This window comes from Papilio xuthus, unplaced genomic scaffold (assembly GCF_000836235.2).
Source record: "Papilio xuthus unplaced genomic scaffold, Pxut_1.1 DF824655.1, whole genome shotgun sequence".
In the NCBI taxonomy this organism is placed as follows: Eukaryota; Metazoa; Arthropoda; class Insecta; order Lepidoptera; family Papilionidae; genus Papilio; species Papilio xuthus.
In genome coordinates this window covers 2,021,486-2,037,515 of record NW_013533994.1, presented here as the reverse complement: position 1 = coordinate 2,037,515, position 16,030 = coordinate 2,021,486, and the positions used below count along the sequence as shown (strand labels likewise).

Genomic DNA, 16,030 nt, shown 5'->3' with positions numbered 1-16,030 from the left:
TTTCGCTACAGATAAGTAAAAGTGTTTTATACGTGCCTTTTGATTAATTTTACGAGTCGCTTATGTCTTCAAACGACTAGTTCCAGCTAATTAAACACTGAAAGCGTCTAATAAAAGTATCGCAGGTAATTAACTCAGAGCGGTCGGCGTGGAGCTTTCAAATGTTTATTACCCGTGCCCGTGCTCGCACACAGACAGACAGCCAGACTATATTATATAGACTATGTTATACTTGCAATACACAGTACACTCGTATTTAATTACATACTAGCTGTCGCCCGCGACTCTGTCCGCGTGGAATTAATAAATTAATTAGTAGTCTATGTGTTCTTCCAGACTACGTTCTATACGTGTGCCAAATTTCATCGAAATCCGTTAAGCCGTTTAGGATGTACCTTCAAACATCCATACATCTAAACTTTCGCATTCATAATATTAGTAAGATGTGTAATAAACTAATTACGGCACTCAGTCAGTAAAAGATGTAATTACGTGAATGGCAATTATTTAAGGCCGTCCACATTTTACTATGTTTATATGTTTCAATTATCAGTTCACTATGAATGTTATTATGATTGTAGGCATATACAATGTACTGTAAATTCGTGCCACCCTTTGTTATTCGCGGTGACTTCCTGGGATGTTTGTATCGTCCAAGGGCAAACGTTATCAGATTGCGAACACAAAGTACTGCGCACATGTATAGCTAAAGAATTAAATTCTATTCCCACTTAAGATCGAATATTGTACATCAAAATATCACCATAAGAGCTATATTTTAGCACATACGTATGATGATATGATATGTTTTCGACCTAATTGTCGTGGGCGTAAAATGATATTTCACCTAAACGGGTAGGGAATAAACATCTTCGACTGTGTACACACTATTATTATAATGTGGCTGCCACGTGACAATGGCTGTTTTGAATATCGCCTCGCCCCGGAATATTTAAAAAAATTTATTCGTGCTTAGGTAATCCGTGTGTTTCTAAACTAGCGTGTGTTTACTTCCTTTCGTGTTGATGTAGTTGATTTTATAACATTTCAATATAATATTTACTGTATAATTATTTTCTAATCTATGACCTTCTAATTTCAATAACCTTTCAGAAACCGGTAAGGGCTTAATATTACGTTTTTTTTTCTTTTAAATAAATACACTTTATGTATCAAAATAAGGTTTTATAAAGCTATTATTTTACAAAACTATTGAATTGTACTGTACAGAAAGTGTAATAAATATACCTCGTTTGGTTTATGGTTTAAAAAACGTATTTTTAGTGAATGTATGATAAAATCAAATAGAAGTTACTTTACTAAAATAGATTCCATTTCTATAGAAATATTCGTGTAACAAAAATAACTTTTCTATACAATAAAGAGTAAAGATTCATTTGTTTCTTTGCATGGTATAGGCTTTGAAATTGAAACGATTTAAAAAAATCGTTTCACTATTGGGAAGCTATTCCAGTGTGACATATGACATAAGCTACATTTATTACTATTGTTTTTAATTTTATGCTGGAAAAGTCGCTGGCAAATCCTATAATTGATAAATGCGGTCTTTTATCTATATGTATGGGTTTTATTATCGTACATTGTAAAGATGTGTTTTATGAGCAATGCACCGGCATCGCAGCGCCGATCGAATTAAATCAATAATGGGTACGTCGCAGCACAATAATAATGGTGACATCATGAAATATGCGGACTGTCGCCGTCGCAGTCCCTCAGCCGCCCCGCCGTTTATTATTTATGTATCACTTGTATATTTTATTGCAATTATAAGCGATTAACATCTTATTGCAAAAGTATCCGTAACCAAGCGGTAAGACTTACCCGTTTAGGTGTTCAGGGAGGCTAGAAAAGTGTATTCGCTTCGAAACGATTCCATAATGAATTTCAAAAATCTATGGATCTGATGTGCGACAGTGATCGAAGTTAGTTAGGGAATGCACTTTGTCTAGCCCCGCAGTTCTAAGTTTCAGTTTTAATAGAATTTGCATGCACGAAATTGTGCGTTTGCTTTTAGTTCTGTTGTCTTTTCTGAAAACAAACGAAGAAAAGCATTCAAAATTATTACGATGTAAAATCGTGTATAGTTATGATGTAATTTTATATTTGAGCAAAAATGTTCGCATATTATTTTTGAGTGGAGACTCGGAATTGTCAAAAGTCTAAAGGCCAATTCAATCAATGCTTGAGTAAATCTTAATCGACGGCTGATATTTCTGCAGACGCAAATTTTATGTAAATAGCTGTCTGTCGTTTTACATTTTATACTTTCCTGCTTGTTTCTTTTTGCTTGTGCCGGTTATATAAAGTGGGATTAGAGTAAAGAGGTAATGATCGAATGAATTGTGTGTGATACATAATTTAGGAGATGACGTCTTAAATGATGAATTCACAGAACTATCATTCAAAGACATTTTCCTGTTTAATACTATTTAAAAATGAATATTTAATCGTTTCAGGAGTTATCAATCGAGCGGTTACTGGAGATGGAATCGCTGGTGGCGGATCCCAGCGAGGAGTTCCAGTTCCTGCGAGTGGGCCCAGAGAGCAATGTGCCGCCGCGGTACCGCGCGCCCGTCTCAAGTCTATGTCAGATTGGTAAGTCATACACAGTACACGACTACGGGACTCAATAGACGTCTATAATATGCCAGCATCCATCAGCTACCTTCCTGGCAAAGTCCTGTTAAATTCGGTCCAACCGTTTTGGAGATTAGCCGGAACAAACGAGGCCTTGCGGCCAATAAAATGAGGTTTTCGTTATCAGCAACGTAAATACATCTTGTGTAATATGAATTATTTTTTCGATAAAACAGAATTTTATTCTTATTATTATGTATAGAGGGAGTTGTGCCAGGGTCGGGCCAAATGAAATTTCGTTATTTTTTACTGTTCCGTGTTATTGTCAACTCCTTTTGTGACCAATTTACGACTCGATGTTTTGGCAGTTGACAATTATCTGAAATCCACTATAAGATTTGATTTATATTGGTAATACCATGACTTATTATAGACCGTGTTTCATATCATTTCAAATCATGACTACATATGTTAATTCAACTTATGTTTATTAAGTATTTACCCAAAAATACAAAATTTCCTATAATTAAAGACTTGATACTAGAAGATATAGGCTTAGTTCTTAGTAGTTATGTTTACTTGGTATGATCGTTAAATTGCAAATGGTGCGTATTCTTTCAATTCAGCAATAACATGTCATTGTATTTGTGAAGAGGAAGGCGACGTAAGTGGCGGGATGTCTGCGCCGACAAGCGCTATATTTAGTCAATTACATCCCTCCAGCCGGAAGATATCGTCCACGAATTGAATTACCAAAGAAATAACAACAAGACAAATTTATCACAAATATAATCTTACTAATCTTATTATCTTACTTCTTACTTAAACATAATAATATTATAAATGCGAATGTTTGGATGGATGGATAGATGTTTGTTTGAAGGTATCTCCAGAACAGCTCTGGCTGAAATTTGGAATATACGTAGAACATAGTCTCGAATAACACATATGCTACTAATTATTTTTCTTTTAAATTCTGCGCTGACGGAATCTCGTCTGACAGCTAGTTTTAATATAAAAAATAATAATATTGAATTGTGTAAAAAAACAATGTAATATTCCGTGCATAAACAAATGCTGCATTACAACAAAAAACTCGAAACATGAATATTTTGATATTAATAGGTTTGCATACATAATATTGAACCGGTTTTAAATGTCGACGAATTTAATAAACCAATCCAAAACAGCGATTAGGAATTCCTAGTTGCGTCACACCATGTTTGTTGTTGATTTTGACAGTTTTCTTATAGTCATTTCATATTTAAACCCATTTCATTTGTAAATTTAAACATATCTAATATATATTAATAGTTATAAACGATCATCCATAAAAATATTTACTGCTACTAAGATTTTTATGTACGAAAGAGGAGTCGCAAAATGAATCGGTGGCACTGGACATGTTAACTCAATGTTTTTCCATAACAGTCTAATATTTGAATATTTTCTCTCTAGCCAAAAGTCATCAAACTGTAGTCTTCGCGTCTGTGTATATTTCGTATAGTGCCTTGTATTATTTGGTGGTTTCAGGTAACAAACAAATAGCGGCGCTGGTGGTGTGGGCGCGGGACATCCCACACTTCAGCCAGCTGGAGCTGGAAGACCAGGTGCTTCTCATCAAGGGCAGCTGGAACGAACTGTTGCTGTTTGCAATCGCCTGGCGGTCAATGGAGGTAATAGATTTTACTACTAGTAGCGCCATCTAGTGAAACGTTTCGCAAATTTTTTACCTAAAGCAAAGAACGCGTTTCAATACAGATTTTCCGATAAGAATAAATGTATGTACCGCTAATTACTTTAAAGTTTTTGTATACAATTCAGTTTCATCTTCGAATATATTATGTTTTAATCGTTTATTTATGTATATTTTCAGTATTTAGAAGACGAGAGGGAGAACATGGACGGCACGCGGAGCGCTGCCACGCCACAGCTCATGTGTCTAATGCCTGGTAAATGTTGCACTTTATAGAATTAAGAATTAAAAAAAAAATATTTTTTATAAACATATTTGCATTTATGGGTTCTAGTGTAAGATATTGTTGAAAACGCACGTTCTTTTTTTATTAGAAATTTATCTCCCCAAGCGAGTCGGTAGCATTAAACGTGTTACTACTATTATTTTGATAAGGATTCAAATCCTTTAATCTACATGACCCCATAGACCCTCAGGTCATAAGGGCCGTATCGCGGGAGGATTCAGATCCTATTTATCTCTTCTCGGGATCTTTTGGCCCACTTGTAAGATGCGCCGGGTCACGTAAATGTGTCGCACTGTAGTGAAGAAGATGTGTTATGTGTTGCAGGTATGACGCTGCACCGCAACTCCGCGCTGCAGGCGGGCGTGGGCCAGATCTTTGACCGCGTGCTGTCGGAGCTGTCGCTGAAGATGCGGGCGCTGCGCATGGACCAGGCAGAGTACGTCGCACTCAAAGCCATCATACTGCTCAACCCAGGTACCTACTCGATGGAAGTTTGTTACTGAGTATATCCAAAACGGCTGCTTGGATTTAGATAAAATGTTGTATATATGTAGTACAGTCTGGAAGAACACATAGGCTCCTATGATCCCCGCAAATGTATACAGTTCCAGTGTTCAACTCGGCAACAATTATACGGCCACATATATATATAAAAGAATGTCGTGTTAGTTACACTATTTATAACTCAAGAACGGCTTTACTGATATGCCTGAAAATTGGTGAGGAGGTAGCTTAGAGCCAGGAGAAGGACATAGGAGACTTATTCCGATCCGATCTTTATCATATTTATTCATTTTTTTTCTAATTTATGCCTTGAAGAGCTGCTTTTTATTTAATTTACTAATATTATAAATGCGAATGTAATGTGATGTGGATGGATGGGCTGGCTACACAAATTAGGTTTTTTATATATATATAGACAGCTAGTCTATATATATAAAAAAAACCGTGTTAGTTACACTATTTATAATTCAAGAACGGCTTTACAACACATGAAATACTTTTCAAGCCGCGAACAAAAGCTATAATTTGTGTGGTCTTTGTATGGCATATGGGAATAGTGTGTCATCATAGAAATGCATTAACATTTGTATGTAATTATAATTTCAGATGTCAGAGGACTGAAGTGTCGACAAGAAGTTGATCTTCTTCGGGAAAAGGTAAGATAAATAACACTAACTTTTCTGTGCTGTAATATTTAGTAAGAGTGTCTCGTACAGATATATTCGATTAGATTTTTGAGGTTAAAAAAGCTAATGTGTTAAATATGAGTTGTGGTTTTGTAGATGTTCTCTTGCCTGGACGAGTACTGCCGGAGGTCGCACAGCGCGGAGGAAGGCCGGTTCGCGTCGCTGCTGCTGCGGCTGCCCGCGCTGCGCTCCATCTCCCTCAAGAGCTTCGAGAGCCTCTTCTTCTTCCACCTCGTCGCGGAATCCAACATCAGCGGCTACATCCGCGAGGCGCTGCGCAACCATGCCCCGCCCATCGACGCAAACTCCATCATGTAGGCCACGCCCACGCGCGCATTCTGACCCGCCCACCACAACTCACGCCCACGTGTCGGAAACGCAGCGCCAGATCATTGCGTGAGCTATCCATGCGTGGGATCTAAGCAATTAGCAAGCAAAATTTCTAACGATGTCTCAACGCGATCGAAAACGATGCATTTATTGCCGTAAGAAAACAACTTCCTAACATTGCTTAGCGATAATACTTAATATTTGGTCACTAGAACATATTTCTAGGCGTATATTGAAAGGAATTGATGTTGATTTGCTACATTTAATACTTATGTTTAATATTTCATTATGTTCGAAAATTAATTATATTTTTCGATCAGACAAAGCTAATTATTTTACTAATGCAATTACATATCTTATATCACATTACGTGGTATTGTAATGTTGAAGATTGTGAAAATGTTGGAAACTTCGCGTGAGCATGTCGGCGGGCGCGTCTTCTGTTAAATGTATGGAGAAAATACATACATAGTTATAAGATACACGTTGTTTATGCCAGTTTTAATATATAATGTAGTTATGTAAAATACACCAAGAATATATTTATTTAAGTTGAGATTTGAGCCTGAGGAATGTTCGTTCCCATGTTACCTGATGGTATTTATATTTCTTTTATTGGAAATTCATTTTTTGTGACGTCATTTACCATGGTGTATTTTATGTGACAGTTAATTCATAATTAACCATTTTTGTGTTAATTAAAAACAGGCAAGTAAAGTTATATGATCAAAAGTCGCAATTGTACCTGCAAAAGATATGCCTTTTTAAAATAAGAAATATTTTAAAATGTAAACAGTATAGAAATTTTATAATAGAAATCATTTAATCGGATGAAATTGTGGCGTCGGTTTTTCTATACTAATAGCACTCTTGTATTTCATGTATTTGATAAAGGAAATAATTTCGTTTAACATTCCGTCACATCAGCCCCTGATGTTAACAAACATTTAAACAGCTTTATTTACTATGATTTGCATATTATCCAAAATAATTATAACATCGTTCAATGCCACTATTTTGACATACTAAAGTTAACTCGCATGTCCAGTCGGTGGCATGGGACGGTTTAAATCATTGGTAAAATTACTAATACAATGACACGATTTATTTTAAAATTATCTTAGTAAAGGTGTTGTCTTTTAGATCCATTCTGTAGAAGTTGTTTTATAAAGTAACTGGGACAGATATTATAAGGAAATGAGAAAGCAATGAGGTGACAAGTTGGAAGCGCAAGCGATCGTAACGGAACCGGGGCCGCCTCTTCTTATTATTACATAGTTGTAATGTTATTAATCCAATTAGTCGTTCTTCTATTAGGAAATTGTATTTCGTCACTTTGGTGTCGTAAGTTGTTAGGCTTAGATAATTTTAACATTTACCAAATCACATCTTCAAAGCACCTTTATACGGTTTTAGAATGTATTCGATTAGTTTACAACGTAGCTTGTTTGTTTACTTGTTTGATAATTTGTTTAATAAGATCGTGAACATTTTTACATACTTTTACATTTGTTATGTACTATTTTGGTGCTTTTGAGATGCATTATCATATAGGTATTATGTATTTTTGTTATACGGAAATATAATCATTGTCTATGAGTCCGTTGCTGTACAAGATGGAAATGTAAATATGACATTGCATGTACAATTTTTAATTACAATAAGTAACGCTTTATGTAAAGTAATATATTTCAAATGACGTCATCAAGTTAGAAGTTTTAACGAACAATAGAATGGCCTACTCGTTAGTTATAAAAATGTAGGCCAGTTTATTTTTTTAAGCTAAATGAAAATGTAATGCAACAAAATGTAATAGCAGAAATCATTCATATTTATATAAATGGAGTAAATAATAATATCAATATTGTTACGAGTAGTTAACAGTAAGTAAAAAAATCTGCAAATAATTATTTGAGGCAAAAACTTAGTTAAGCGCTCAAGTAGATATTTTACAAACTCGACAAAAATATGTAATATTGACGGCAGAGCCTTTAAATGTATTGTGTAATCAATTGTTGAAGTTTCGGGTTCAAATGCAAATAATGTTGATGTCTTGATATTATTCTATGGATGGGTTTGAATTTTACAAAAAAAAAGATGTTGCAGCGGTTGTGAGATGATTTATAATAAATGTTTACTAAAATATCTGACTAAATTTAAGTTATATTTTTTGTATAGACATACATTAAGGCTTTAAGATGGAGGGTGATAAATAAATCATCACAATAACTATATCGTTTTATTTATAAAATTATATGCAAACAATATATAATATTTAAATTTAAATGTATATAAAAACTGTGATCCTTACAAATCAAACCAACACTTTCATTTGTATAAGGCACAAGCAAGCAGTATTTGTGGTTTCATTTACGTTATTTTGTATTATTTCTTGAATTACAATATTTAATTATTCACTTTATTTTACAAATAACAAAAGTACACTTTGTTGCGCTTATTTGTTAAAATGCGACGCCTCCATTGACTCGAATGCATCCAAATTTATATTGATCCTGGAAAGATAAATTTATATTTCACATTATTGTAAATCAAGAACTGTCTACATTACTTTATTAAAGTAAGATTTCATAGTATGTTAGACGGACCTTTGTATTTGCGTAGTAATTAAATGAATCCTATTGTTATAAGTTAATAAAAAATATGTGTTACTTTTGGAATGCAGCCTGCAGGTCGGAGACCTTGGTGGGGTGGCAGACCAGCGCCAGTGTACCGGCCGCGGGGTCGAACAGCGCGGGCAGCCAGCGCGCCGCCGCCGCACCAGCGCTACTCTCGTCCACCGCCGCGATCGCACGCACCAGCTCCCTGACATACGATATTTACAGTTTTGTTACGATAATAAATTTAGAGATATTAAAAACTATAAAGAATGATTTTCTAATGCTCAATTACCTCTATGAAAAAAAATCAATACGTTCATTACTCTTGACATTTTTTGACGTTGACAAGAGGGCGTTAGTGAGGTGTCACAATTTAGTTTGCCTTACATCCACCGGTTCATAGATATTTAACACGTAACGTAACTGCTACTGAAGTAATATAGTAAGATCGATGCTCGGTACTAAACGTGTTAAACGAAGTAAGGGTGCATCAGAGACCTGTTGTAGGTGGGAGAGACGCGGCGCAGGTAGTTGAGCAGCGAGTGTCGCACCACGTCCGCGGGACACTTCTCCTGCTCCACAGCTTCAAACAGCGCGGTGCTGCGCGCCGACGCGAACAACTCCGCATCGAATTTTTTCTCCTTCAGGTATTCCTCCTATTGGAACATTGAATATTTAGTGGGAAGAATGACTAAAAGTTATAGTAAGTCGGTGGCGCTAGCATCGCGCGTGCTGTCTTCTGTCAATGTTATACGTTATTCCAGCAATTTAAAAAATAAAATTTTTTTCATACCCTCGTTGTCTAGAACTGTAGCAACATTTTTATCATGTTTCATCGTTTTGCACTATATATGAGCCTCAATACGTAATGTCTTCTCTGGGTATAATAATCACGCCCGAAGAACGTGTCTTAACGAAACGATTTTTAGTGATGTGTAGAAGAAATGTGTGCATACCACAATGTTCTTGGCTTTGGTGTATGCGGCGGGCGCGTTGGCGGCGCGGTACAGTGAGAACACGAGGCGGCCCTCAGCCGGAGCCGCGCGCGCGCTGTACCCGTACGACAGCCCTCCGCCTCGGATCAGACGCCACATCGGACCCTTACCAAATATAATATACGTATTAAACAACATTTCGATATAAAAAAATGTAATATACAATTTACAGTGTCTTAACACAACCATTGGGTTTATATACTTATTCCAGCTTAAGGCTGCCAGTCCACCAGAGCGGAGCGAGGCAGCGGAGCCGAGAAACGGACTAATGCGGAGTGGAGTTGCGTACTGTGACTGTCCACCGGAGCGGAGCGAGGCTGCGGAGCGGAGTGAGGAAGTAATGCGGAGCGGAGTTGCTGTGTTTTCAAATTCTGAAGATGTGTTCCAAATGCACGGAAACTTTTTCACACTTTCAATAAGTTTTTCATCCATTATCTTCGGTCACATACGCACTGGTCGGAATACGGCGGCACACTGCCGGCGCAAAGTGCGCCCGCGCCCGCACTCGCTTCCCCGCTCCGCATCCCCGCACGTTTCCCCGCTCCGTTTCCCCGCTCCGCTTACCGGTTTTATATGAAATTTTAAACTAGCTCGCAAGTCCCTGTCCACTTAAGAGGAGCGGAGATTTTGTGCAATCCTATTGGTTAATATTTCTCCGTTTCTCGGCTCCGCTGCCTCGCTCCGCTCTGGTGGACTGGCAGCCTAATTGTCGTATTTTACAAGAGTTCCTTAAAATAAGTAGTTACTATAACCAGAATACAGCTTTGGTTGTGCAATGGACTTATTGTATAATGTAAAGAAGTATAAAAAAATTAAAAGTACAGTCTAACCAGGATAAGCGAGAGTTGAAAAGATTGCGATATTTTTTCGCTCATAGAGGATTCTCGGTTATCCAAGTTGGCCTGTATGCTTACCTCCAGCTGGGTAAAGTAGTTGAGGGCTACGAGCAGCGGGGCGAGGTCTTGCGGCGCGTGCCCCAGCGGGCCGGGGCTCATCTGCGCCACGAACGAGGACTCAATACCGCCCACGCCCACCACGAAGCCTCCGCCCCCAGCACCGCCCCTCATCAGCTCCGCGTCCCAGTACAACCTCGGCCTACATAAATCATGAAATTATTAACAAATAATATTTATTAAAGAAAACAATAAGACTAAATAAAAAAGGCCAAGTCAAAATAAAAAAAAGATGCAACAACAGCTCAATTGACTACTGTGGTGATTATTTATCGAATGATCATTTCAATTTGATTAAAAATGACATGATACACACTTGAGGGGCGTTATTTCGTTTTCTCTAGCGAATCGCTTCCAGGGCTCGGTGCTGAGCTTGTATCTATCGAAGTCTGCGGCGAGGTGCAACCAGGCGTCACGCACGAGCGCCGCCAGGGCGCGCTTGGCGTCCTCGAGCACGCCCTCCGCACCTCCTCCCCCCAGCCGTTCCACCACCTCCTTGAGGAACTGGTGCTGGCGCAGCACGGAACACCAGTGCACGTTGCTGTCAGGGCGGTAGAGGGCGTCACGCAGCATGTCGTATACCATCTTGTTGCCGCTGCGACGCACCTGATCGTGTCACGAACAAAAAAGACGTGTGTTTATTTCTGTTCTACTTGAGGTATGTCTTTTGTGTGCAATTTGCGAGTTTAGTCGGCCTGTAGTTAAGTTATAATTACGTACCTGTGCGACGTCGTTGATCATCCTCTGAGCGAAGACGAGCAGGCGGTCCTTGGTGAGCTCGGGGGCGTACAGCACCTCATGTAGGTGATGCACCACAGACACGTAGTCGGCCGGCTCGCACTGTATATAAACAATTATTGCCACATTTAAGAATTTAAGCAACAAAGAAAATGTACAAGACTATTTGATACTGTCAGCTGAACCTTTGTTCGCAATTTGCATAGACATTGCTCACGCTAAACTGATCCAATTTTTTATGGTTCACTGATCATATCTTAGTCCCAGAAACTGTCGTTTGATGATCTGCGAAAACGAAGTCACAAAGATCCTGACGGACAAAAATTCTAAAACAAATTCCTATTATCTATATATTCTCTTGACTTTTTTGCTGCATTCTTGTCACTATTTTATTTATTCCATTCTTTTTAAAAGCAATATCTGATCATCTAATACGTTTTCCTTCGCTATCAAAACATTCCATACCCTGGCTTCAATGTGCACGAAGTTGCCAAACTGTCCGACAGAGAAGTTGCCGGGGCGGTCGAAGCCGATGTTATTGCTGAACAGTACAGTGAGGTGTTCAGTGGTGGAGATGACCTCCTCGTGCGGCACCAGCGTCTCCCCGCGCCGCACCGCGCACTCCGCCAGACCGTTCACCAGCAACGGCAGCCATTTGCGTGTGCTCTCCTCAACGTTTGTCGTGTCTAGGATTATGTTTATCTGGAAATCATTATACAACACTTACAATCGCACTCAGACTCTTTAATTGTTAACTAAGGTGTATGAAAAAAAATACGACAATAACTAAAATTACTAGCGAAACTCGCAGTTGGTTTTTGAGACCACAATCTGTACAAAAAATAACATCCCACTCAATATCTTTGCCAAAACAATAATAAGAATCTTTTTTATAGTAAGACTTGGTCTCAGAAACCCACCATGAGTTTTTTTTTAATAATTGCATATTATGAGTAAAACTTACATAAACAAAATTAGTGTTAAGACTGTGTACACGCGTGTAGAGTGGGATCTCCTTAAGGTCAAAGTAGGGGCAGGGCTCGCCGTCCGTGCTCCATGTTGTGATGTTGTGGCACTTCAGGTTGTCACACGAGGGTACCGGGATTGACGCCAGCAGGCCTTCTGGCGGCGGACGCTAGAAAACATAAATATTCTAAGAGATTGTATCATAACACAATACAGAAAAATTTTAGGAATTCACTACTGTTGATATGTCCTAAGATAATTTTTTCCCCAATATAATATGGTTTACCTAATTATAAGTTTAGTTAGTAAATAGAGTAATACATAATCGACTATTACTTATTACTTTTTATATACCAAAATGTGGTACGATTAATGATATTTAGGACAGCTTTTTGTTTTTATGTGTCCACTTTAATATTTAATATAAAATAATTTAAATTGGTCATAATTCGCTCACCTCATTGTATTCCATAGCAGCGGCCAGTTGCTCCACTTTCTTTGCTAAGCCATTCTCCCCCAGTTTCTTTTGCTGTTCTTCTATTCTCTTAGCTTCTTCTTCTGACATTCTTTAAACATTTGTTAAAATAATAATATTTTTGTATAATTCCTCAATAAAATGTACAATATTTAAAAAAATAATCAATGTAATAAAATTGATTTTTATACTAACTTGTTCTGTAGTTCAATGCTAGGCGAGCCAACTATTGTAACCAGTTCTTCATTGAAGTATTTCTTAAGTAGACCAATCCAGTAGTACGAGGATTCCTCTAATAGTTCCATTAATATTTGTTGAGGGTTCATTCTTGATATAAACTGTTAACAGAGATGTTCACCAAGAATATTTTGTTATAATAAATATTTTAATCCATTAATGAAAATCTTAGTGTTATTATAAATGCAAAAGTTTAGATGGATGGATGGATGTTTGTAGGTATCTTCAAAATGGCTGAAAGAATCTCAATGAAATTTGGCATACATATAGTCTGGCAGAACACATAGATACTAATTATTTTTTTTTAATTACGCGCAGACGGTGTCGCTGGCGACAGCCAGTATGCAAATGAAATATGACAATATATAGACCAGAAATTTCTATTATTATTTTTTTACAGGTTGCAATGAAAGCTAACTAAAATGACTATAGTAATTGTATCAGACTTACGTCTTGTTCGTTCTGTGAGTATAATGCATCTCCGATACATCTGAATGCTACAGCATGGTGTGGATCAGACTCAAGGCTGGCGATACTCTCCCGCAGTTGTTTTTTGAGCAGCCTCCTCATCCGCTCCATGTCAATGGCCTCATCACCAGAACATACTCTGGACAAACACTTGCGGGCATCGTCACGAGCCAGCTGCAGTTTCTTTATCGGCACATTATCCAGTTCTATCTTGATAAGTGGCACTAGATTTTCCGTTAAGTTGTATGATACCTGAAGATATTAATTACATAACTAAATTGGGACTGTTAAAGAAATCAACTTTTTTACTTTACGTTTGATCTGACTTAATTAACTATCGTTTGTATTAAAATGGTTATGCATTAAATATAATCTTATTTATATTATAAATGCGAAAGTTTGTATGGATGTTTGTTGAATGAATAATAAAAAGTATAACTTACATCTCCCGCTAATGCATCTTCTCTCTCGACAAGGCAGCGCTGCAATGGCGCGGCGGCAGTGTCGCACAGGTAACGCAGCAGCACCGCGCACGCCGTCAACTCTCTCATAGCACTCGCCTCCGTTAACAGCGGCCCTCGCCAGCCGAACATCACCTTTGATAACATTGGAAAAATTATGTAGAGCCAAGCATTTAATCATCCTTTCTGTGAGTCTTCCTCCTCCGATGATAAAGGTAGGCATAGTTGGCATTTTGGAAATTCACATTGCCGCTTACTTATTTCCCAGCTTATAATATAAAAAAAGATCCAATCACAATATTTCTTTAGGTAAACACTAAAATTGAATTTACTATGTCTTTGTCTATAGCAGATGTTATTGAGCAGCCATTTTAACTAAATTTAAAGCGCTACTTTCTCATTAGAATCCATCTAGGAAATATATAATAATATTCCTTACCTGACCACAATCTTCAGTATCTGCTGGCCACTGCACAGTGTACTCCCCATAATGTGGTGGTGGAGGGATAGTCTGCCACGGCTTCACCCATTCCTCTTGTGGTTCCTTTTCCCTCTGCCAACAATATAAGACAATAGATTTCTCAATGAAAATTGTATTTAAGTAATTCTAGCCTGTTTTATCTACTCAATGAAAATGTATGGCTTAACAGTTTTAATTTAAAATTGCCTACCTTAGCTATGATGTCATCTTCTACAATAGATAATGCATTGAACACATCTTCTGCTGCTATTTGTCCAGTGAGAATTATTGTGAGATTTTCAGGTCTATAAAACTTTTTATGGAAGTTTCTAACCTGTAATGTTTTAACATATTTAAAATTTATAATACATATTGAAATAAATTACAAAAGTTATTGTATAAAATGATGGCAGTTAAAGTTTGTTAAACATCATTTCCACATGGCTATGTGTGCCAGACCATTTCCACTGGCTGTAGGCTGTTAATTGGAAAAAGTGTTGTATATTATGTGTAGCTTACTTTTGTATTGTTAGTTGATGTTCTTAGATTTTTCATAATACCCCCAGTTTCTGAAGAGTATCCACTGTCAGGGTACATGGCACGCAATAATTGCAGCTCACATCTAGCAACAGACAACATGAAATTTAATTGTTTTACATTCAAGTTCACATGCTTTACTTTATGAACATACTCTAAAGAATACATTCATTGTAGGTAAAGTCATCTAAGTCATATTCATATTATCATAGAACACTTTATTGTTGTTATCTACAAAATGAAAACTAACCTGCTGTCTGCTGAGTTCTCCCGACCTTGCATTTCACAATAGACAACCCCAGCATCTTCTCCATCACCATCAATGTGATGCACTTCCGTTGTAAACCCTTCCTCAGTAAGGGTAGGTCTAAGAATGTGATCAAGGTAAATCGGCAGCAAAGTCAACATCCCCTCCTCTCCAGCAGTGTAAATAGTGTAACATGTATGATCAGTATCAGTCCAAGCATTAGTACCATGAGCCATGCACCGATTGGCTAACAAATCAAGAATGCCTTTGTAAGGGTAACGTTCTGATCCCAAAAATATCAAGTGTTCTAACGTATGCGGTAGACCGTCGTCATCATGAGCTTCAGTAGCTAAAAAAAACAGGTTTAATGTAACATTAATTGGTGCTTGTTGTCGTAAATTATGATGTATATAGACTTACCAAGACAGAAATAGCCATTAACAACAGGCCCTTCAACATCTGCAATAATTACTTTTAAGCCGGTCTTTTCAGACACGTACTTGTTTACTGGTATGACGTCTGAAGCTTTAGTTGATGATATTAATTTAAAATGAGACATTGTTAGGCTTAGTTTGCTAAAGAAAAGATAAAATCTCAATACTACTTTGTAGATTCTGACTCAGCTAGCCGGCACTTTTATTTGTGTCATTCAAGCATTAATAAATACTAAATTAGCCTAGAAATGAGCCAAGCCGATGGGAATTTTTACTTTTCATTTGACATTGACATTTTTACAACAAAATTGTATTGCCGCAGATTACAAATTGACAAACCA

The 16,030-nt window shown here is 37.4% G+C and overlaps 2 protein-coding genes across 2 annotated transcripts in view; one reads left to right on the top strand and one right to left on the bottom strand.

Annotated features, from left to right (window-relative positions):
- USP (RXR type hormone receptor) overlaps window positions 1-8,329 on the top strand; it is a 28,714-nt gene extending 20,385 nt beyond the window's left edge. Inside the window, exons 5-10 of the mRNA XM_013325523.1 lie at window positions 2,473-2,616; window positions 4,132-4,274; window positions 4,475-4,550; window positions 4,905-5,054; window positions 5,691-5,740; window positions 5,867-8,329. Coding sequence (XP_013180977.1) covers window positions 2,473-2,616; window positions 4,132-4,274; window positions 4,475-4,550; window positions 4,905-5,054; window positions 5,691-5,740; window positions 5,867-6,088 — 785 coding nt within the window. The 3' untranslated portion in view covers window positions 6,089-8,329. The remainder of the gene's footprint in view (window positions 1-2,472; window positions 2,617-4,131; window positions 4,275-4,474; window positions 4,551-4,904; window positions 5,055-5,690; window positions 5,741-5,866) is intronic.
- LOC106127513 (uncharacterized protein C05D11.1) lies at window positions 8,326-15,994 on the bottom strand. The gene is made up of 18 exons (XM_013325599.1): window positions 15,676-15,994; window positions 15,259-15,604; window positions 14,991-15,093; window positions 14,683-14,805; window positions 14,451-14,564; window positions 13,994-14,146; window positions 13,533-13,802; window positions 13,041-13,183; window positions 12,828-12,936; window positions 12,369-12,539; window positions 11,870-12,106; window positions 11,387-11,506; window positions 10,983-11,272; window positions 10,628-10,808; window positions 9,675-9,818; window positions 9,217-9,374; window positions 8,771-8,923; window positions 8,326-8,613 (listed from the first exon to the last, which is right to left on the bottom strand). The coding sequence occupies exons 1-18, from the start codon at window positions 15,812-15,814 to the stop codon at window positions 8,556-8,558; spliced, it is 3,012 nt and encodes a 1,003-aa protein (XP_013181053.1). The 5' UTR covers window positions 15,815-15,994; the 3' UTR covers window positions 8,326-8,555.
- Window positions 15,995-16,030: the final 36 nt, after the last annotated feature.

Excerpts from the sequence above, each read along its gene's own strand:
- LOC106127513 (XM_013325599.1), bottom strand. The coding sequence starts at position 15,814 with ATGTCTCATTTTAAATTAATATCATCAACTAAAGCTTCAGACGTCATA. Across the intron at positions 9,819-10,627 it reads ACTACTTTACCCAGCTGGAG|GGTCCGATGTGGCGTCTGAT; the intron begins GTAAGCATACAG and ends ATATTTGGTAAG. Across the intron at positions 9,375-9,674 it reads CCAAAGCCAAGAACATTGTG|GAGGAATACCTGAAGGAGAA; the intron begins GTATGCACACAT and ends ATGTTCCAATAG.